Source organism: Bacillus rossius, chromosome 2, assembly GCF_032445375.1.
Source record: "Bacillus rossius redtenbacheri isolate Brsri chromosome 2, Brsri_v3, whole genome shotgun sequence".
Lineage (NCBI taxonomy): Eukaryota > Metazoa > Arthropoda > Insecta > Phasmatodea > Bacillidae > Bacillus > Bacillus rossius.
Window position 1 is genome coordinate 6,601,238 of NC_086331.1, and position 22,394 is coordinate 6,623,631.

General features: G+C 39.5%; 1 protein-coding gene across 2 annotated transcripts in view; it reads right to left on the reverse strand.

The window, feature by feature from the left end:
* Positions 1-22,394, reverse strand: part of LOC134529059 (uncharacterized) — a 374,727-nt gene that overhangs the window by 244,812 nt on the left and 107,521 nt on the right. Inside the window, exons 1-2 of one of the 2 annotated variants that reach the window (XM_063362764.1) lie at positions 20,897-20,956; positions 5,239-5,371 (exon numbers count right to left, since the gene is read on the reverse strand). In XM_063362764.1, the coding sequence (XP_063218834.1) occupies positions 5,239-5,362 (124 nt within the window). In that variant the 5' untranslated portion in view covers positions 5,363-5,371; positions 20,897-20,956. Of the gene's footprint in view, positions 1-5,238; positions 5,372-20,896; positions 20,957-22,394 lie in introns of those variants that run through there. The other variant, XM_063362763.1, reaches the window with a different exon arrangement.

Here is a 22,394-nt window from a genome sequence, read left to right on the forward strand (position 1 = left end):
CGCACTGTGTTCATGATTGGACCGCAGTTATCTGAACACGCCCCTCTACGACCGTGATCCAATGATGCCCGGCTAGGAGAGAAGTAAGCGAATCAGGTAGTGGCAAATAACAAGGTTAAAAATGTTCTCGCTAAGAAATAAACCAATGGGAAAGTAAACATGGGTCGAGCACACCTATAACTTTGAATTCTATCCTGAGGCCAGAGGAATCCGCGAAATTTCCGGGACTCTAATTATCATGATAATTAAAGTCTCCCGCTTGAAATAATAAGTTATTGCCACTCGGCAATAACAAGGTACAGATGGTCTGGGAGATATGACTTATGCCTTATCATGCAAAAACTGAGATAAATAGTTCTAAATTAAAACCATAACAAAAATATAGAAAAATTTAAGATGGTGGGGCCTAATCCCCCTTAATAGGTAGTTCTCCTGTCAATCGCCCTCGATGATGGCTACAACGAGGCACGCCGGAACGTTGGGCAAACCACCGTCTGTACAGTCGGGGTTTAGACCCAAAACCCAAGAAGTAATAAGCGACTCTGGCCAAGAAAACAAGACCAAAGTGGTTTGAGTGCGAAACACTGGGTGGAGTCGAACGTGAATATTGCCAACTGTTTTCTGAAAACCGTAAAAAAAAAAACGTCAACCTGAAGCGATTTTATTGACATGGTTTTGCTTAAAAATTCCGGTGCGAAATTTTTACTTTAACTAAAAATCATGCGCTAATTAGGGTGTTTTAATCATTTATGTAAAAATGTATCAGCGCTTTAATAAAAGCAATTAAACTATAGTTATGTAAATGATAGTTTTTACTTATACGAAAATTTGTCGTTACTAGAGACCTGCAAATTTCGCGGATTCATTCGGTGATAGGCTAGAATTCAAACACATAAACCTCTTAGATAATTTTGCTATTGGCTTACTGTTCATCTGGACGAATCTCAACCAGTTATAAACCCTCAACCAAAGAAGGATCGAATCACAGACAAACCAGCTGAGCCGACTTACAAGTCGGCAGCCAATGAACTTGCGTTATTTGCCCGAGTGTACAGGGGTATGTGCCGTCTATCCTGAAGGCCAAAGAAACCGCGAATTTCGCAGGTGTCTAGTCGTTACCATATCTGAAATTGTTAAGAGGCTGCTAGAGATGTGATAGCCAGGCCGACGCACCAGCCTAGGGAGAACCTCGCCTCCTCTACTTTAAAACCGCCTCTCCCCCCGCGCCAACCCATGGAGCCCGGATGTCTCTCTGTCTCTCTAGACGGTTCGGCAGTATGCCTGAGCCCTGGCACGGGACGCCATTTTACTTGCAGCTTCGAGTGTTATATTGACGCGACGCGGTCTTTCCTGGGGCTGACTTGAGAGGCATGAAAGGTGGGGCCGATCTGCAGAGAGAATAGAAGTGAAGGGGTAAGTGACCCCGTTGGCGAGCGATAGCGGGCGACGAGAGACGGGCTTCGTGTGCGAAGATCGTTACATCCGGGACGGTGTTGGGTGCGCGGCGGACGAGTAGTGCGAAGCAGTTTTTTTTGAGACCGTGGTCCATGGCTAGAGACGAACAGTAGAGAATGATACCGCTGAGCAGAGCTCCAGTATAGAGGGTAAATAAGAGACCTATAAAAGTGTTATTAATTTGTGGAACATCATTCAAATTGTTGTTATTCATTAATTAGGGCCTTATTCCCACTTGCAACAATATTGTTAAAGGGATTATAAAACACTGAGTTTTTCTCTCTCAAAATAGGACTAGGAACTCTTTTTAAGAGATAATAGGCTACACCATCTAAGTTTTTGGAATAATGAGTGACAGCGCGCACTCTATGCGGCTGCATCTTTCGTATTACTTTTTCTGCCTTGACGAGGTACAGGACCTAGCCTTGAGCATGTCCACAATCGCGGATTGTCGTGAAGTGATCAGGTATTTTCTCCCGACTGTAGCGTGTTGGCAAACACCAGGCTTAATGAGTAGGGACTGGAAAAATTCGCGGGTTCAATGACCTCCAGGCTAGACTCCACGATCCTGTGCACACTCGGGCAAACGTCGCCTGTTCATTGGCTGCTGACTTGTGAGGCGTCTCAATTGGGAGACTCGTGATTCGTTACTGCTTTGACTGAGGGTGTATAATTGGCCTACAGTCCTCCAGGTTAACAGGGAACCAATGGCAGAAGTTGCATAAAAATACAATTATTTGCATTCTAGCATATCGCGAAATGAATCCGCGAATTTTTCCGGTCTCTATTAATGAGGTATAAAGCTTGCTAAGTTGTTATTCATACCGAGTATAGACAGAAGTTTGAACAAAATTACTCAAAATTGAATCATTCCAAGGTGCTGTGCTGAGCCAGAGTTCCCGTCCCTATCAAACTATCAACTTCTCTCTCTGAGAAATAGCTTCAAATTCGCCCGAACAAGAAAATCTGATGGCGAATGGTGTCACCGAAAAATCATCATTCCTTCAATAGAACAATGGTAATTCTTATTCGAGAAATTTTTATTTTATAACAAATACCCCCGACTAGCAGCTTACTGTAATGTAATTTTTTAAAAATATATAAGTTGTCGTTTGTAGAAACACAAACACAGCTCTTTCTACCGACCGAGTCATTTTCGATGGAACGCATGGGTAACGAAAATCAGCTTTAACCGGAAATTGTAAGCGTTACTCCCCTACTATCCTGCCTAAAAATGTTACTACAGTTCTATATCAAGCATTCTGGAGCAAGCTTATTCAGACATATAGACAATAGATTTCTGGGCTTTTTAAAGGCAACACTGGTATGTTATTTTTAATTTAAGTAAGATAGCACATTAAAGCTGGATGAACCAATTAATGCACTAGAGTTAAATGTTTCCTTCAACATCGAAGTAAAACTGGTGAGATATAGTAGTAAATAATTTCATCGGTTAAGTAGTGAGTCCACCACGTTTCCCACTTGTTTGTATTTTTTCCTTTGCCGGGAATGTAAATAGGACCAAATAGGGGGAAGCGATTTATACTGGCACTAGCTGCCCGACCCGGCTTCGCACGGCTATACTAATGGAAAAAAATTAAGCTACATCTCCCATTTACAGTAATGGTAAATTAAAAAAAAAAAATCAGTGAAAATTTATTACAATACTGTATAATGTACCGGAGAGAAAATGAATAGCACCGATGGTTTCCCGACTCGTGCACGCATCGTACAACTGATGTACCCGTACTTCGCTGCGGCAGTCTACAGGCAGATCACTCTTGCGCCGCTCATTATACATGCCCCTCCTTGTGGGTACGCCACTGCCGCGCGATGCCCGTTGCCATGGAGACGCAGAAGGCATGAACAATGCAAAATCCTGTTCTCATGCAGACAAAGTACCCACTGTTGTCTGGTTTTAACCACCCATGGGATCTAATTTTCGGAAAATGTCATCCTGCGTAACATAAGGAACATTACTGTGAAGTTTTAAGTCTGTAAAATATATATATACTTGAAAAATAGGGCAATAAAAACAAATTAAACACAGAGAGAGGGAAAAAAAACAATAGTTTAGGTTTGCGATTTAAAGTGATAAAAAGTATTTAAATACTAATTGAACTCTTATGAGGGTACTGATAGCTTCGTTGTTAATATCACACGGGTGTTTTTTTACTTGTATGGGAAAATTAAGAATTATAAGGCATCTAGTGCGTGGCAACAATGTTAATAGGCAATAGCGCCTGCGGCATTAACACACACTTCGTACATGTACTGCATGTTGTATCTAACCCCCTCCAACGCATTTGATTCTAAATTGGACTTTTATTAAGGATCCCTAATGTCATTGATAATATAATATAGCCTATAGCCTTCCTCGATAAATGTACTATCCAACACTGAAAAAAAATTTCAAATCGGACCAGTGGTTCCTGAGATTAGCGCGCTCAAACAACCAAACAAACTCTTCAGCTGTATAATATTAGCATAGATTAAACCACAGTAACCACCACATCCAAGCACTATTAAGCGTTCTGATATTCTGCACGTGTCTTAGTCCATAATGTTACGGTGACTGCTCAAGTTTCACAGTTGTCCTGTGACGACGAGAAGACTGCGCGCCAGTCCAGAGGAGACACCGCGCTAGAAGCACCGGCGAGCGTCGCGCTTATCATCCCGCCTCACTAACACACAGATACACCCCTGACGAGGCGGAATGAATCCGCGACCATTTCCCCGGTCTCTAATGGCTAGAGACCTGCAAAATTCGCGGTTTCGATGGTCTTCAGGATAGACTGCACATACCCCTGTACACTCGGGCAAATAACGCAAGTTCATTGGCTGCCGACTTGTAAGTCGTCTCAGCTGGTTTGTCTGTGATTCGATCCTTCTTTGGTTGAGGGTTTATAACTGGTTGAGATTCTTGATGTAGGCTTTAGGACATACGCCATTGCTTAGCACATGTATGTCTGCAGAAGGAGTCGCACCTGTGTTTCCGTACCATGTCCGTCTCTGCCTGAGGACGGGAGCAGATAGCAGTTCCCGAAACGTCGCTTGTTTCTGTTTTAGAAAACTGTTGTGTTTGTTTCGTCTTTTCGTTTGGTCGTGTTTTTGTCTCGTTTTGACTGTTGTGCTGAATTTTTTGGGTTCAATATTTTTTGTGCTGTCATCATTTGTGGGGGTTTTTTCGTTTCTCTTTTTTTTGTTTCTTTGGAAAACTATTGTGTTTGTTTAGTTTTTTCGTTTTGCTGTTTTTTTGTCTCGTTTCAACTGTTGTGTTGAATTTTTTTGGGTTCGGAATTTTTGTGCTGTCATCATTTGTGGGTTTTTTTTTTTTTTCGTTCTGTTAGTCCATTTTTCTTTGTTTTTTCCTTGTTTGTTGACCATATTCCTGTTCTGGAATATTGTGTGGCGTTAAATCCTGACAACAGCAATTTTTGCTTAATTTGTGTTTTTTGTCATTTGTGTTTTTTTTGTAGTTTTCTTCTGCAGACATACATGTGCTAAGCAATGGCGTATGTCCAAAAGCCTACATCAAGTCATGCACTCCCATTGCACAAATCTTTCAAAGATAATGGTTGAGATTCGTCCAGATGAACAGTAAGCCAATAGCAATATTATCTAAGAGGTACATGTGTTTGAATTGTAGACTACCACTGAATGAATCCGCGAATTTTGCAGGTCTCTACTAATGGCCTAACGGGAGCCCACCTTCGCCCTGGCGCTTGCTCGGAGGTGTGCCACTCGAGCGAGCACTGGGCTCGGGCGCCGCCTGCCACTCACCGCAGCCTTCCTTGGAGGGGGCGGCGTCGCGCGACGAGCTGTCTGCGGGGGCGGGCGCCTCGGCGTGCGGCGGCGGCGGGGGCGGCGGAGGCGTCGGCGTGCGGCAGTTCCTCGTCAGCGCCATGGCCTGCGTCTGCAACAGGCGTCGCACCTCGCACGTCGCACCTCGCATCGCTGCCAATCAAGCTGTGGCCACCAGGCCACAATTACATTTTTTATTTTGGCCATTCTGATTTTTCTCATTTATTTCAATTTTGAATTACCGTTTTAATCTTTAAAAGTCAGTCGCAGAATTTTTAATAATTTAATTTTTTTGAGTTGTTCTTTTATATTATTGTATTTTTCTTATATTAATCAGCGCTGACTTATAATGTTTCAGTGTGGTTGTTTATACGGGCGTAATTTATGTAATTTATGGCTTATGCTCATACCAAAATCCAGTAACCGCCACTATAACTGTTATTACCTTCTGAAGTATCGTGATGAAGTATGATTTAGTAAAACTCTGCATATTTTTACTCTGCATTTTTATTACTATTAGCCAAACACTAGCCTATAATTTGTTTGATAACATTTCCATTTTTGGCTCGACACCTTGGGTAAATAGAGGGGTTGAATTTTGTGAGCTCTTAAAGGTTTTTTGGTATTCCATATTTTAAATTGTATTTACCCAGAGTTTGTCGGGGACGCAACCCCCCTTCCATTTTGGACGGAAGGCGGGTTACAAAACATACGCTTTATAACATCGACATATCGAAACTTTTACCCTTGTTTTTGCAATTTTGAAGTGAAACCTCCTTAGGCGAGATGGAAGTCAAATTTCAAGGCCGAATTTCAAAGCAACTTTTTCGTTAAATATTTGTTGTGAAACTTTTCTGTAGCAAAAAAGACAGAGAATAGGTACTTGGCCAAAGAGATATAAAGAGAGCACAATGCTATATACGTTTCTGGGTTCATTGTTCGTTAAATATTGTTGTGAAACGTTTCTGAAGCGAAAAGGTCAGAGAATAGGTACTTGGCCAAAGAGATATAAAGGGAGCACTATGCTATATAAGTTTCTGGACTCGTTTTAGTTTTCCTCTTTGTGCGACGATTCTTCCCTCACCCAAAAAAAAATTGAACCAAGAGAGATAGATGAAGAGTAGAATATGATAGAGAGTGCGCGCATGCGCTTGTTTCAGAAAATAGATATAGGATTCCTATACCGTGAGCTGTGAATGCCTCGAATTTTATATTTGCTTCCAGTACCTCGCGTTCTTCCTTGTTCAACCAGCAGCGTAGAGAACGCTGTTGAAACAGTCCCTGCATTTCCCGCATAGATAGCGCTACCTGTCATGAATTTCATATTTCGTTCAGAGATTTGGCGTGTTCCAAATGTCAGAATTGTTTGAAGAAACAGTAACAAGCTGAGTTTTTCTTTAATGTGTGAGTATTTCAGCAGTGAATAATATTTATTGTGAATTATTCATTATAGATTGATAAATAATTATAAATAGCCCAAGCACTTATTTTGAAGGGAGTAATAATTTTTTTAATTTGTGATTATAAATTAATTTTAATTTTAATTAGATTTTTTTAAAATACAAAAAGATTAGGATTATTAAATATTTGGAAAATAAATGAAAACAAAAACCCGCATAGTGGTTTTATTTGTCTTCTTTCACTCTCTCTCTCTACCGTTTCACCCCTTCCGATATACTTACGAGTCGAGGATTGAATTGCCAAAGAATTTTCACTTCTATCACCTGCACTGAGTTACACGCGCTCTTTTTTATTTATAAAAATTGTACGAATAGTATATAAATTTATGTCCGGCAACAGGCTTCAGGCTGTGGATTGATATTTGTCGACGTCAACTTGGATTTTGATGTCTCGGCGGCCATTTTAGGTGTCAAATTTCCTCAAAAAATGTCTCAAAATTTACCAAAATTCGTAAAAAAATTTCCGTTTTAGTCCTCATAATTTACAACAGCTTGAAAAGTCCGTAATGAGTAATGACTAGACATATGCAAAATTCGCGGATTAATTTCGCGATAGGCTAGCATCAAAACAACTATACCTTCGTACCGCTTCTGCGATTGGCCCACATTTTATCCGGGGAACTGTGAGCCAATGGGAAACACTAAACCAAGAAAGTGCCGAATTACGGACAGCCTAGTTGAGACGTCTCACGCGTCAGTAGCCAATGGACGGGTGTGATTTCCGCGAGTACTTAAAGGACTGTGGAGTCTATCCTAGTGGTCAATGAATCCGCGAATTTTGCAGGTCTCTAGTAATGAATAATGAAATGAGGCTTAAGAATCCATATCTACAAGCCTCCCTAAGCCTCCGAGATCATGACCTAGACTATAAGGATGCCATGACAGCCATTTTGAATTAAGACGTAACTGTTGCAATTACCGTTACCACCATCTTGAAAATTCATAATTTTGATGCTAGAAAATCGGAAAAATTTGAAATAAAAAAATTATTAAATTTTAATAAAATTTTTAAATTAAACGTTGCTCATATCGTTACGTTCGCCATCTTTGCTTCTAGAAATGACGCATTTTTCATTACGCCCGCCATCTTGGATGTATATGATGTCATCGTTGCGTGTTTCATTACGGTCACCACCTTTGGATTCTAGAACGTTGCAATTTTCGTTACGCCCGACATCTATAAAATCTGTATTTTTATGCTAGAAAATTTAAAAATTTAAAAAAAAATAACAAAATTATTAAAATTTAAATAAAAAACACTAAGCGACCTTGGATTATGTCGTCTGCACATACCCCTGTACACTCGGGCGAATAACGCAAGTTCATTGGCTGCCGACTTGTAAGTCGTCTCAGTTGGTTTGTCTGTGATTCGATCCTTCTTTGGTTGAGGGGTTTTCATTGGCCCAGAGTCGTCCATACGAACAGTGAGCCAATGGCTAGAACAGCTTAAAGGTCCTATATGTGTTTGAATTTTAGCCCATCGCGAAATAATTCGTGAACGTTTCCGGCCTCTCATTATAATATAATATCGCAAAAGCACATCCTACGCAGAATTTATAAACATAAAAAATAAAAGAGGCAATCTGATAAAAAATAATCTAATAAAGAAGAAATCTCAGAAAAAGATGAAATCATTTTTATAAATGTGCTATTATTAGGGGCATGCATATTTCGCGAAAAGATGATAATTCTGCTATTGGCTTACTGTTCATCTGGACGAATCTTAACCAGTTATAAACCAAAGAAGTCTCGAATCACAGGCAAATAAGGTGAGACGACTCACAAGTCAACAGCTAATGAACTGGCGTTATTTGACCGAGTGTACAGAGAAGTGTGTGGTCTATCCTGAAGGTCATTGAACCCGCAAATTGTTCCTGTCACTCCTACTTATAATCCAAATATATATATATATATATATATATATATATATATATATATATATATATATATATATATATATATATATATATATATATATGTTCTCCTACTCCTTTTTTTTATCTTCCGGTTCATATTTTTCTAATGGAATATCTAGGGGATGGCATTTACGCGAAAAATCTGATCTCTTACTTACGCTATAAAAATTGTACTTTTTTACAACGAAAAGTTTGGAGAAAAATAGTTATCAAAATGTTTTACTGTAGTGATACAAGTAAAACGTTTGCATTTCATAACATATTTTTATGAAACTTAAAAAAAATGTGTTGTGACGCTATGTTTATCATAATTTGGGATATATCAATAACTTCTTCAGTTAAAATTTTAATTTGATATACACCACAGGAATGTATGGTGAAAATCACACTGTTCTTTGTTTAAATTGACAAAAATGCGTTGACAAATAGTTTAATAGGTAAATATTTGTAAACTTACAAAATTTGTTTGACAGTGTAGGTTTTTCAGTCATTCGGTCAGAGAGCGCACTATTTAGGAGAGATGCAAACGCAGATTGTTCGCTTCTACAAACATCTCTACTCTGTGGAAAATCGACATTACCCAGCGATGTGTTTTCGAACGAAAAAGTGTGTTTTATTAATCAATACCGCCGCATATTATTTCAACTAGGCTGTGACTCACCACACATCAGAGAATAAAAGTGTAACAGTCACATACGTAGGCTTTTAAAAAATTGTTTCGCCTCCCACCTTTGAAACGGTCCGCTAATACGATCTGGATTCTACTAAGCCCTAATGTCACCTAATGCCTCGGCCAATCCCAAGTTCATCACAACGAGGCTTCTACGTTCAGGCAGGAAATTAAAGTTACCTGGAAACATTCAGCTGAAATACCTTTCACGCTTATGTGTTGGACCATTTTTTTTTTACATATATGTACTTGCACTAACGGTGTACCTAAAAGAGTTTTTGTAACTTCTAAAGGAAGTTAGTTTGTAAGCACTTTTTATTTCCATTAGGCTTAAGTTCAATAACAGTTCTATGTAGCGAAATGGATAACACTTTTCTATGACTTGATTACTGTATTAGTAATAGTGAAATATAATGTGATTATTAATAATTATGCTTTACTTTTAAAGCCTTTGTAAACTCACTGTCGATGTGTAAATGCTATCAAAGTTACTGTGTGTGTATGTGTCTGTGTGTGTGGTACAGATTTATTACTACCTCGAAGTATTTAAATGCTTTTTAATTGTTACTTTCCGGATCACGATATCTAAAAGAAAGAAAAGCTACGTGTATTTAAAGTCTTGAAACACTAGCCTCTAATTTGAGTGAATTTTTAGGATATTCCGACCTCTATGACCAGCAATAATCACACGCAGATATTTTAGTTACAATACTAATAGAGTCCCGGACATTTCGCGGATTCCTCTGGCCTCAAGATAGAATTCAAAGTTATAGGTGTGCTCGACCCATGTTTACTTTCCCATTGGTTGATTTCTTAACGAGAACATTTTTATCCTTGTCATTTGGCACTAGATGATTTGCTTACTTCTCTACTAGCTGGGCATCGTTGGCTCACGGTCGTAGAGGGGCGTGTCCAGATAACTGCGGTCCAATCATGAACACAGTGCGACAGTGTGGAGGTTTGCATTCTAGCTTACGACTAAATGAATGCGCGAAAATTCCGTGGCTCTAAATACTATCAATTGAGAAAACGTGCATCGGCCAAAATAAATCCACTCAACCTTATAAAAATACTTATTTAAATAGAAAGCCGTCAACTCTAACAGTTCATGGATAAGTGCAGGTAGATAATGGTGTGTTTTGTGAGAAATGTACAATGCGTTCAAATTTTTAACTATTCGGTTTTCAATTGGCTATGTTCGGTGGCCCAATTAGAGAACGGTTCATGTACAACTCAACATCCATTAATAGAGTGAAATAAGTATAACACGTGAAGAGTAAATCCACCGATCATAAAAAAATAATATTTATTAATTTATGTGTGAGGTATGATCAACAGGTCATACATTCTAGGGGCATGCATTTTTCGCGAAAAGATTCCGAGACCAGCTGAAAGTCAAAACAATGTAGCACCGTCTGTGTTCCGTGATTGGGCGAGTTTCTCTCAGGTACATGTCGATTGTCACAACACCAATCAGAATCACATTAAGTCAGTGCTGAATCAAACGCGTACTGAGTGGCTCGGTAAAACACAGACGCGGGTATGCATTGTTACAGTCTAATAAGTGTTCAGATCTTTTAGCGAAAAAAAGCCTGCCCCTAGAAATCAGCCAAATGTGAAAGCAAACGTTCACTGAGAGAAAGGTTTGTTTTCCTCAACAAAATATTTGTTTGTATATGGTGAAATGAATATATTTTGTTAATTGAAACAAAGATTTTGTAGTAGGAAAGATAATGTTCACCCAACAAAATGATTTTGTCAACTCAAATGTATATTTGGTTAGGTGTAACAAATCATTTTTGTTACTTACCGAGTTTGGTTAAGCTAACAAAATATTTTGTTCCATCAAGGAAATATTTGTTTCGCCATATATAATCAAATATTTGTTTGATTCAAACAAACCTTTTTATCTGTGTTGGCAGAGTTAATATAAGACTGAATTTTATCCTGACGCCAAACTAATTCAAGGAATTCCCGGGTCTTTACTCGTTCGGTTTGTCGATCAACTGAGCGAAGTGGGGCAGTGGGGCGAAAAAATAAATAAAAAAATAAATGTGTATCGCTATTAATTTGTGAACGAAAAACAGCCCGCACGCAAAATGCTGCCGTGTTTTCGCAGGCCTCGACCGTGAAAACTCGACCCCAAAATCGATCGATCACATCCAGCCCGCGCCAAACTCCCCCCCTCCACCGAAATTATGTCTTAATATTAATATCCTCTACGCATTGTTTCCATACCCCGGCCGCAATCCCGCTGAAAACAAGAGTTTAATGCTACTACAAGCCACATTACAGGAGATTACCTGTAATCCTGGGGGGGGAAAAAAATTATTCTCTAAAGCGTTAATTCATATCAGATACCACTGCAATCCTATTATCATCTTTTTTACCTTCCGAGCGCACCCGGAGTGACACGCTGTTCACAAAGCAACGTCCTCGTCCAGTTCAGCCTGGAAACACATCGCTAGGAGCATGCATTTTTCGCGAGAAATTCTGAACGTCTACTAGACTGCAAAATGGTATACCCGCACCAACGGTTTCTTCCTTGTGATTGGCGGCCGTCTGCGAGAGAAGTCGTCGCCTTGTTTCACCGAGCCACTCAGGACGCGTTTGATTCCGCACTGACTTCATGTGATTGCTGATTGGTGTTGTAACAATGGGCATGTACCTGAGAGAAACTCACCCAATCACGGAACAAAGACGGTGCTGCATTGTTTTGACTTTCAGCTGGTCTCGTAATCTTTTCGCGAAATATGCATGCCTAGAGAACTGCAAAATTCGCGATTTCAAATCCCTAAAGGATAGACTCCATGATCCTCTATGCACTCGTGCGAATTACATCTGCTGATTGGTTACCGACTCGTAACACCTGTTGACTGGAATGATCGTGATTCGCTAATTCTTCTGTTAAAGATCACTAGGGACTGGAAAATTCGCGGGTTCAATGACCTCTAGGATGAACTCCATAGTTCTACGTACACTCGGTCAAATGACACCCACTCATTGGCTGCTGTCTTGTGAGACGTCCCATCGTAGCAGCCTGTAATTCGATAAAGCTTTGTTCAGGTGTTTCTCATTGGCCCAGAGTCATGCAGGTGAGTTGTGAGCCAATAGCAGAGGCGGCACTGAGGTATAACTATTTGTATTTTAGCCTATCGCGAAATGAATCCGCGAATTTGACAGGTCTCTATGCATGCCCCTAGGCATTCCCTACACATCACACACGCTCCGTGGACCGCGGCTGATTCGGAGGAAGCTCACACGTCATCAAACGATCGCTGGAGCGCCAAGGTCGACACAGACCTCTCCCTGGCTGTCGGGACGGGTGCTCGCTGCGCAGTCTTTATCGGCGCTCTGCTGACAGCTTGGCCTCGACCACACTTTAGAATCCCGTATGGGTAGAGGCGTGTTTTTTTTTTTTTTTTAACGTGACAACGTCTAATAAATAGAGACCGGAAAAATGCGCGAATTCATTTCGCGATAGGCTAAAATACAAATCGTTATACCTCAGTGCCGCCTCTGCTATTGGCTCACAACTCACCTGGATGACTCTGGGCCAATGAGAAACACCTGACCAAAGCTTTATCGAATCGCAGGCTGCTACGATGGGACGTCTCACAAGACAGCAGCCAATGAGTGGGTGACATTTGATCGAGTGTAAGTAGAACTATGGAGTTCATCCTAGAGGTCATTAAACCTGCGAATTTTTCCGGTCCCTGCTAATAAATCGATGAACGCCGGCTTCACGCACGAAAAAGTGTCCCGTAACGCACATAGTCCCGTTACGCGGTGTCCCGTTACGCTCATTGTACGCTTGCGCCGCATCTATCTCTCTTCCAATCGATTGGAACAACCAATGATTTGACTTTTTCGAGGCACATTAAACTTGAAACACTGCCATTCGTTTCCTACTTTTCCTATCATCGTCGTATCCTTAACAGAATAACACAGATTGGAAGAAGTTAAATAGCAAACATGTATAAAAGTTATTGTTAAAATAATCTCTTCGTTAAAGTAATAAACATATTTGAATTAATGAGTGCAAATAAAAGTTAATTTAGCAATTAAAATGTACATTTCATTTCACTCCTTTGTATCCATACAAAATAGTGATAATCCAATAACAATGATTCAATTTTATTCATAAAATATTGGAATCATTTCACCAATGTTTTATTATGACGTCACGTTAAACTATCGTCCGTAAACCGACTTTAAAGACAAACAATTTTTTTTATAAAATATTTCCTGACCAGCTGTGTGTTAAGACTTTGTAAGCTTGTCTGTGTGACGTTGTTGATTGGGTTTGTCTCAGTCACAAGTCTACTCCCATCACACTAATCACGGCCATCCACGGCGGAAGCAAACGCGTCCTGAGTGGTCCGGCCAAATCGGCAATGTCTTCTCTTGCAGACGGCCGCCAATAACAAGGGAAACTTAGTGCAGTCTAACGAGAGACCAGAGTAGTATAGTTTGCGCGGTTCTGCGCCTGGGTTCTGGGAGTGGATTGGGAATGTCGTCGTCTATGAGAACTGTTAAAAGACCCGCTTGAATATTAAATAGAACTTCATTATAAAAATCTCGTTGGACTTGTAGGTTTATTGAAAATGAGTTTTAATCCATTTTATTGGATATTTATTGTTTTTAACTCACTAGCTTACTTTTGATCAGTTTGTTGACTTTTAACTGGCTTTGATACGTTTGTTTACTTTTTATTAATTCTTGTACCATTTTCGAGGCTATATTTTAGCCTTAACCTACTTTTGTTAACTATTTTGAGGTGAAAAACTCATTAAATTTTGAAATATCAAGTGCTTTTAGGTTTTTTTTTTTGTGGTTTTAAGAGGTGAATTTTTTTCCGTTAATATTTGTGGAGTTTTAATTGGGAATTACGTAAAAATTTCAATGAATTTCCAAGTATTTGGCTCGTGGTTCAGAACTCTCAAACACACACTACTAGAAAGCCCTGTCCTGAGCCCGGGACTACAAAGTTTCCAAAACAATGTTTTTTGAAAAAAAAGTTGCGTGGCCGCTACGCGCTTTGGAAGTGAAAATTCATTGAACGTTAAGACTAAACAATAATGTGCACAATGGAAGTTCACAGTTGCAACGAACATGGCGACGGGAAACCTGTTGAGTCTTATAGTTCGCTGACTCTACTTTATTCGATAGTCCCCTTCCTCATTCCTATGTTGGCATCTAGCGCCCCACTCCTGAACGTCGCACGTGTCGTTGCACAACGATGCACTGAGATAAGCACGTGTGGCGTGGGATCCGAGCACGTGTCCCCCGAGACGGGAGTGCAGTGTGTTGCCACTGCCCCGCCACGCTTTAAATCATCAGTAGAGCCACGGAAATTTCACGGATTCATTTAGTCGCAAGCTAGAATGCAAACCTCCACACTGTCGCACTGTGTTCATGATTGGACCGCAGTTATCTGGACACGCCCCTCTACGACCGTGAGCCAACGATGCCCAGCTAAGAGAGAAGTAAGCGAATCAGGTAGTGCCAAATAACAAGGATAAAAATGTTCTCGCTAAGAAATCAACCAATGGGAAAGTAAACATGGGTCGAGCACACCTATAACTTTGAATTCTATCCTGAGGCCAGAGGAATCCGCAAAATTTCCGGGACTCTAACTATAATGGATATATAATTAATTATATGAATATATGATTAAACATATAAGCCGAAGTACCCGGTATTGCCCTGAATATACATTTACACAGTGTTAAGAGACTTTTTCTTTTTTAGAAAGAGTAATTTTGGTAAAAAAAAATATTTTTGTTTCAAATATTTTAATTTCTGGGGGATAAATAATGAGAGTATTTTTTTAATGAAACGTAAAAAATAAATTATCTTATATTTTTAATTTGTAGTGTGCAAATTCTGATAACATTAGTAGGCCTAACATTTATTTGTAAGAGTTTAAAATTTCTTCATGAGGTACCAAAATTCATAGTTGTAATGTGTGTAATAGGTGGTTGGGTTTTTTTTGTTAGGAATCTCAAGTGGACAGAAAGCTTCTTCTTTTTTTTTCAAAACTGATGTAGTTTGTTGTTTCCATTTTAGTAGGGTATCATTCTATCTAAAAGTACCAAAATTCTAATTTGTGGGGTGGTTTTTGCGATACCTTATGTAGGCAGTGAGCTTCCTCGTTTTTAAAAATCAAATGTTAGTGGTAATGTTCCTGTTATTACTTTGAACTAAGCTGTGCCAATTTAAAAAAAAAAAAAAAAGTTGGCCCGCGAGTAGTATAGAATAATTACAAGTGAGTACTTTATGGCAGTTCCTCTTTTCTATGGTACGCATAATAATGGTGGTGTGCGAGTCAAGAAAAGCTAGAGAGATAAAGAGAGATAGATATAGATAAAGAGAGAAAGAGGATGTCGGAGTGAGACAGAGAGCGATGGAGATAGAGAGAACGATAGAGAAACAAAATCCCGCTTTCAAGGAGTAGGGAAGGGGAATCCGGATTTTTTGACGTGACAACGTCTAATAAATCGATGAACGCCGGCTGCACGCACGAAAAAGTGTCCCGTTACGCACATTGTTCCGTTACGCTATGTCCCGTTACGCTCATTGTTCCGTTACGCTGTGTCCTGTTACGCTTTAATTGTTCCGTTACGCTGTGTCCCGTTACGCTCATTGTTCCGTTACGCTGTGTCCCGTTACGCTCATTGTTCCGTTACGCTGTGTTCCGTTACGCTGTCGGCGAGTGCAGTAATAACAGTTTATTATACAATTGACTAAAAAATTATGGTGATTCATATAATTGATGATCGATATTTGATTACAGTTTATTTATATGAAAACTTGTTTATAATTATATTTATACTTTATAGCTAAACACCAGTTTTTAAAATTAATTACAAGTCATCTACACGTGAACTGTTACGTCGACTGTTTATAAAGTGAAGTGAAAAGTTAATGTGGTTTTCATTGCTTATTACAACAACAATTTCGGCAATAAAGGTTAATTATTCTTGCATTTTTTTAAAATCTGATTACTAGTATAATTTCAAGTATTTATTCTTTTATTATTAAAATAAAAATGATTCAATTTTATTCATAAAAGTATGCAATCATTTCATCAATGTTTTGTCATGACGTTGTCGCGTTAAACTATCGTCCGTAAACCGACTTTACAGACAGCCAATTTTTTTATGAATATTACGTAGACAGATACATTCCTCTTGTTTTGAAGGTCAAATGTGCAAATTTTTTTCAAGCTCAGAATTAAGTAATAGATTTGTATAAAAATTAAGAAATAACAAACACTAAATTTTCTTCTATGTATTTAAATACATATAATCCATATTAATCAATGCGATTGCTTTTTTATGATTTATTTTTATTGTAACAACAAAAAGAAATGGTATATGCCTACCTAAAGTAAAATAAAAACCAAAGGGTTGAGCTACACACGGAAGTTGTTATAACAATTAGTCACGGAAATTATAATAAATGATAAAATATAACTGTTAGTTATATTTGTAAAAAATTCTAGTGGTGGAATTCGAACACGGAAACATGAAGTCCGAAATGAAACATTACACAAATTTTTTAAATTATAAATAATTGGCTCAAGGGTGATTTTATAATCACAACGAACCAACCACTCCACTCTTTATGACTTATAATTGGCATTTTTGATAGTTTCAATGACTTTGGCGTGTTTTTGACCAATTTTGACAATTTATTATAAATCCACACCCAAGCCGTGCCTTGCATTCGAACCCAGAACTTCTCGCTCCAAGGCTTGAAAAGCAGATGTAGACAGCTCACTGAACGGGATTCAAACAGTAATATTAAGCGGAAAATATGTAGCTAACAGCTGTAATTCCCGGATAATGACTTGTTAATATTTGTTTTTGAAACCATTGAAGTTCGTGAAATATATTCCAGAATAGTTTTGCTTTTACAAAGGTTTTTTTTTTTGGCACGCTGCGATAAGCTTGTTACATCCCCTGTTCACGTAATCGAATATGTACAGGTTAGTGCCGGAACACGGGTCTGCTGTCTGGACGACTTAGGCTCGTGGGCGAAGCAGAAAACGCGCGTCCATGTTATTCCTCCTTGCTTGGTACGTGCGCACTTCATTTGATTTCTAACTACCTAAATTTATTGCTGCGTCATTAAACGTGCGTTATCTGATATTTCATTTTTACACAGTTCCCAAGTAACTGAAATTCATGCGTAAATGTTTATATTTTATGCACCAAAAATAAAAAATATAAAATGTTAAAAATATCTTTTGTCGTATGTTTAATAGTGTTCAAGTAATTGTATGAAAAAAAAAACCCTAGTGTTTTTTCTCACTCCAGTTTGAGCTACAGGATACGTTTAAAACTCTGTCTGTTCCTCTGTTTTACGTATTTTATTATTTTTCCATTAATATCGAGCTCTCTTGCTTTTGTCATGAGGTCAAAATGTATTTTTTTTTTTTTTTTCGCCAAAACTCATGAAACGTTATTTTCAAGCTGTACAAGTTCACGCGAGTGTTCATAATTGTGGTGGTTATGGAAATGCGTGACCACTGTTGGTTGAACGAACAGGGAAAGCCCCAAAGCAGCGAAGACGACCAGCGGGGAGTCTGGTTTTCGCGCGGCGCTGCGACTGTTATTCGGAGAAGTGGTGAGTCACAGGTCGCGGCGCGCCAGCTGAATGTTAACAGCTAATCCCGAGCAAAGTCGATAGCAGGGACTAAATCTGGGTCAAGTGATGTCAAAAGGCTGCAGAATGTGACGATGCGGCAATAACCTCGCCGACTGCTCCGCCGATAGTCGGGCAGGGCAGCGTCGAATCAGCGGCGACCTCGTACTCTCGAACTCTCGCGCACTAGCAATCTCACGCACCAGTAGCTTCTCTCGCGCGCGCACACTCTCTTGCACTCACTCTCGCTAACTCGCACTCGCCCTCTCGCGCACTAGCAATCTCACGCACTTGCACTTTCGCGCACTTACACTCTCGCGTACTCGCACTCAAGGCGCCCACGCACTCTCGCGCACTCGAACTGTAGAACATTAACACTCTAGCGTGCTCGCACCCTGGCGCACTCACGCTCTAGCGCACTCGAACTTTAGCGCATTCGCACTCTCACGCACTCACAAACTAACGCACTCGTACTCTAGCACTGTAGCACTCTCGCGCACTCGTACACTCGCGCACTAGCATTCGCACTCTCGCACTCTTGTGGTCTCGCGCATTCACAATCTCGCGCACTTGTATTTTCGAGCACTCACGCACTCGCTGCATCGTGCATTCGCACTCTAGCACTCACCCGCTGCACGAATGAATGAACTAGTTTTAAACTGCAATATGCCTGACAACTAGGGACTGGGAAATTTTGCGCGTTCAATGACCTGTAGGATAGATATTATGATCCCCTGCATACTCGCACAAATGCCACATACTCAATTGGCTATTGATTTGTGAGACTTAAAAATGGGTAGCTTCCGATTTGATACTTCTTTGGTTGAAGCTTTTTCGTTGGTTCAATGTCCTTCAGATAAACTGTGTGCCAATCACAGAAGCAGTATGAAAGTACGTGTGATTGGTTTCTAGCATAACCAGAAATAAATCCGCGAATTTTTTCGGTTTTAAGATAAGAGCGACTTGTTTCATTCTGTCATTCACCACGTGTAAGCAATACAGCAGCAATTTTTCTGCGGCTGATTACTGTACCAATTTGAGAAAATAGGTTCGTAAGGATAGCCCAATTAAGTTTTATACAGTTTTATTTACTAATAATATTTACATTACTAATTAAATCACCACACTTAATGTCTGTTCACAAATCTCTAAGTATCTGTCAAGTCCACAGTTCGCACTCTACACTGGAGCTAGGCTCATCAGTGGTTCGCCCTTTACCACGCACCTGTCCACAAACACAATCGCTAGATATACGGACATTTCGCGCATTCATTTAGTCGCAAGCTAGAATGCAAACCTTCACACTCTCGCACTGTGTTCATGATTGGACAGCAGTTATCTGGACACGCCCCTTTACGACCGTGAGCCACGATGTCCAGCTAGGAAAGAAGTAAGCGAATCAGCTAGTGCCAATTAACAAGTATAAAACTGTTCTCACTAAGAAATCAACCAATGGATAAGCAAACATCGGTTTAACACTCCTATGACTTTGAATTCTACCCTGAGGCCAGACGAATTTACAAAATTTCCGGGTCTCTAACAATCGCACTCGGTCGCACTTAGTCGCACTCGCAAGGTCCCATCGCCGCTCGCCGAAAAAAAACACTTCACTTGTTTAGTTGTAACTCCCGCGGAGGCCGGAGTCGATGCTTTTATACCCTTGCCAGTATTTCTAGAACCGACTGAAGTGGTTGTGATGCGTCGCGTAATCCCGGCTGACCCGACGCTCGAAGCATCCAGATTAGAAGCGCATTATTCACGCCACTCCACGCGGCAGCCCCTGTCAGCCCACGGGGATAAATAACAGCGCCGTGGAAGGATGACGCGGGAAAGAGGGTTGGCGAGGCCCGGCCACCCTTATATCACCCAATGGTACGCGCGCATGACGTCAGTTGTGCTTTGCAGGGCCCACGAGCCGAACTACAGCTGGAAGGCCCACTCAGGTACCTGGCACACGTTACGTCCATGCTTCGCAGCTCGTAACAATACCTTTGGTCACATTACACACGGTTGTCGACTATTTTGAAATATGTATATATTTTGCAAATTTTTAACTATGTGGTTTATTAATATGACCGAATAAGTATGATATTACTGATATTTTTACAAAATTAAATCAATGCAATAATGTGGAAAAAAAAAGTTCATTTAGACTCATTTGCCAATGCACATTTTTTCACTGGAAAGTTTTACTACTTAGTGACAGTCTATAGTGCCAATTTCTGTACTCTTTAATGGCCCTTGTTAGTGAATCATGATTTATTAGTACAGTATGTCCTTGAATGAATCTCCTGGGTATAAATATTAATAGAATTAACTGTAAGTATTGTAGAGTGTTGGTTCAAATTCTCGTTTAAAGAGTACCTAAAACAGTAGTATAGGAATGTATTTCCGATCCCAGGCTTCAGGCTGTGGTGCCTGGTGCCGGTCCGCCATCTTGAATTGTGACGTTATGGCGGCCATTTTGGACTCAAAATGCGTCCAAATTCCTCAAAAATTACTCAACTTGACTCAAAACTCCTAGAAATTTCCCTCTTTCGAAGAAAAAATTTCCGTTTTTATGGGAAAGTTTCCACTTTATTACTCAAAAATTTAAAATTTTCGAAATTCGAAAAACCTCAACAAAAAAAGTTTGCCTTTCAAAGAACCAAAAGTCCACAAAGTGGCTTAAATTCCCCGACGACAAGCCGCCCGAAGCCGCCGAGGACATGAACTTGACCTTGACTGTAACCTTGAAATTCTTAAATTTCTGACCCAAAAAATTTCGAAAAAATTCAAAACAATTAAAAAAAAAAGCTCACCTACTTCAATTTTAGTTAAGTACTTAATCTAATTTGGTCCTCGATTCGATTCCCGGCGAGTAAACATGTAATTTAATAAAAAAAATTTTAAATCTTAATTTCAATTCAATTAAAATTATAAAAATTTTTGCTTACATCACACCCGCCGTCTTGGATTCTGGAACGTTGCACTTTTCGTTACGGCCAGCATTCTGAAAATCAGTCATTTTAGTGATAGAAAATCAGCAACAATTTTAAAATTTATAAAAAATTAATTCATATTATTTTAATCAAAAATAAATATGGAGTCTTCGGTCCAAACCCGGCGAGGTCAGTCGATTAAAAATGGCGACGGATCCTTCCTCTATGGAAGCGACCAGCAGACTGAACTCCAACCAGTAATGCCAGGGTATATATATCGTCAGCTAGTATGTTGTCATGTCAGCTATCTTGTTTCGTCTGCTGCAGGCCACCTTGTTTTCGTCTGCTAGAGTGCGCTACAGCCATATTAGTTTCATTTTTACGCACTAGAGTGCAGTAAACATTTATTATTACTGTTTTGCCCGCCATATCGACATTTGGATGCCATCTTGGAAATCCGTATTTATTTAGCTAGAAATTCATAAACAATTCCATAATTCATAAAAAAAAATCCACAGTTTATATATTGATTGATTCGATCAATTACTGTCCTTGGTTCGATACTTGACAAATGCAAATATTTTAATTTTGTGTCAAAATTAATAATTTCAATAAATATAGAGGGAAGTCCTAAATGAAACTTAAATTACTCATCTACCATCCTTCAGTAAGCCGATGATGACAAATTGGCCACCTTCTTGAAAATTCGTAATAATTAGAGACCTGTAAAATTCGCGGATTCATTTCGCGATAGGATAGAGTCCAAATACTTTTGACATTATTTTGCTTCAGTGATTGGGCCACAGTTTATCTGAAGGACTCTGAGCCAATGCAAAATCTTTAACAGAAGAATTAGCGAATCACGATCATTCCAGTTAACAGGTGTTACGAGTCAGTAACCAATCAGCAGATGTAATTTGCACGAGTGCATAGAGGATCATGGAGTCTATCCTTTAGGGATTTGAAGTCGCGAATTTTACAGGTCTCTAGTAATAATTAACCTAGAAATTCGGGAAAAAGTTACAAAAATCGTCAAAAAATCACTCATTAATTTACTGATTGAATCGATGGATTACTGTCCTTGCTTCAATTCTTGATCGAAGCCAAAAGTTTAATTAATTAAAATTATCCAAAAAATTATTACATATATACTACACTACTACAGGAACACTTGCTAAAGTGGGCAATCTAATAAACATTTAGTTCTTCATTGGCTTGAACTAACTAATTCTCAGTTCACAGCGGTTTACCAAAGACAGAAACCAGCCAGAACATTTTTCTACATAGTCCTTTTCTTCTTGACAGAGTTTCTCGATATTGTATTTCACAGACTGCTTCACATCGTCGGAATTGTAAATGGGAGTATTCACTGATTGAATAAGCCCTTCTTCACTTGGTCCTCAAACGGATACGGTTTCGCATACACGCAGTCCAGCCACAAGTTATATTTTAAAGGCCCTTGCGTTGATATAACATCAGTAAGCTGATGCATAATGTTCTGCTTTACATCGTC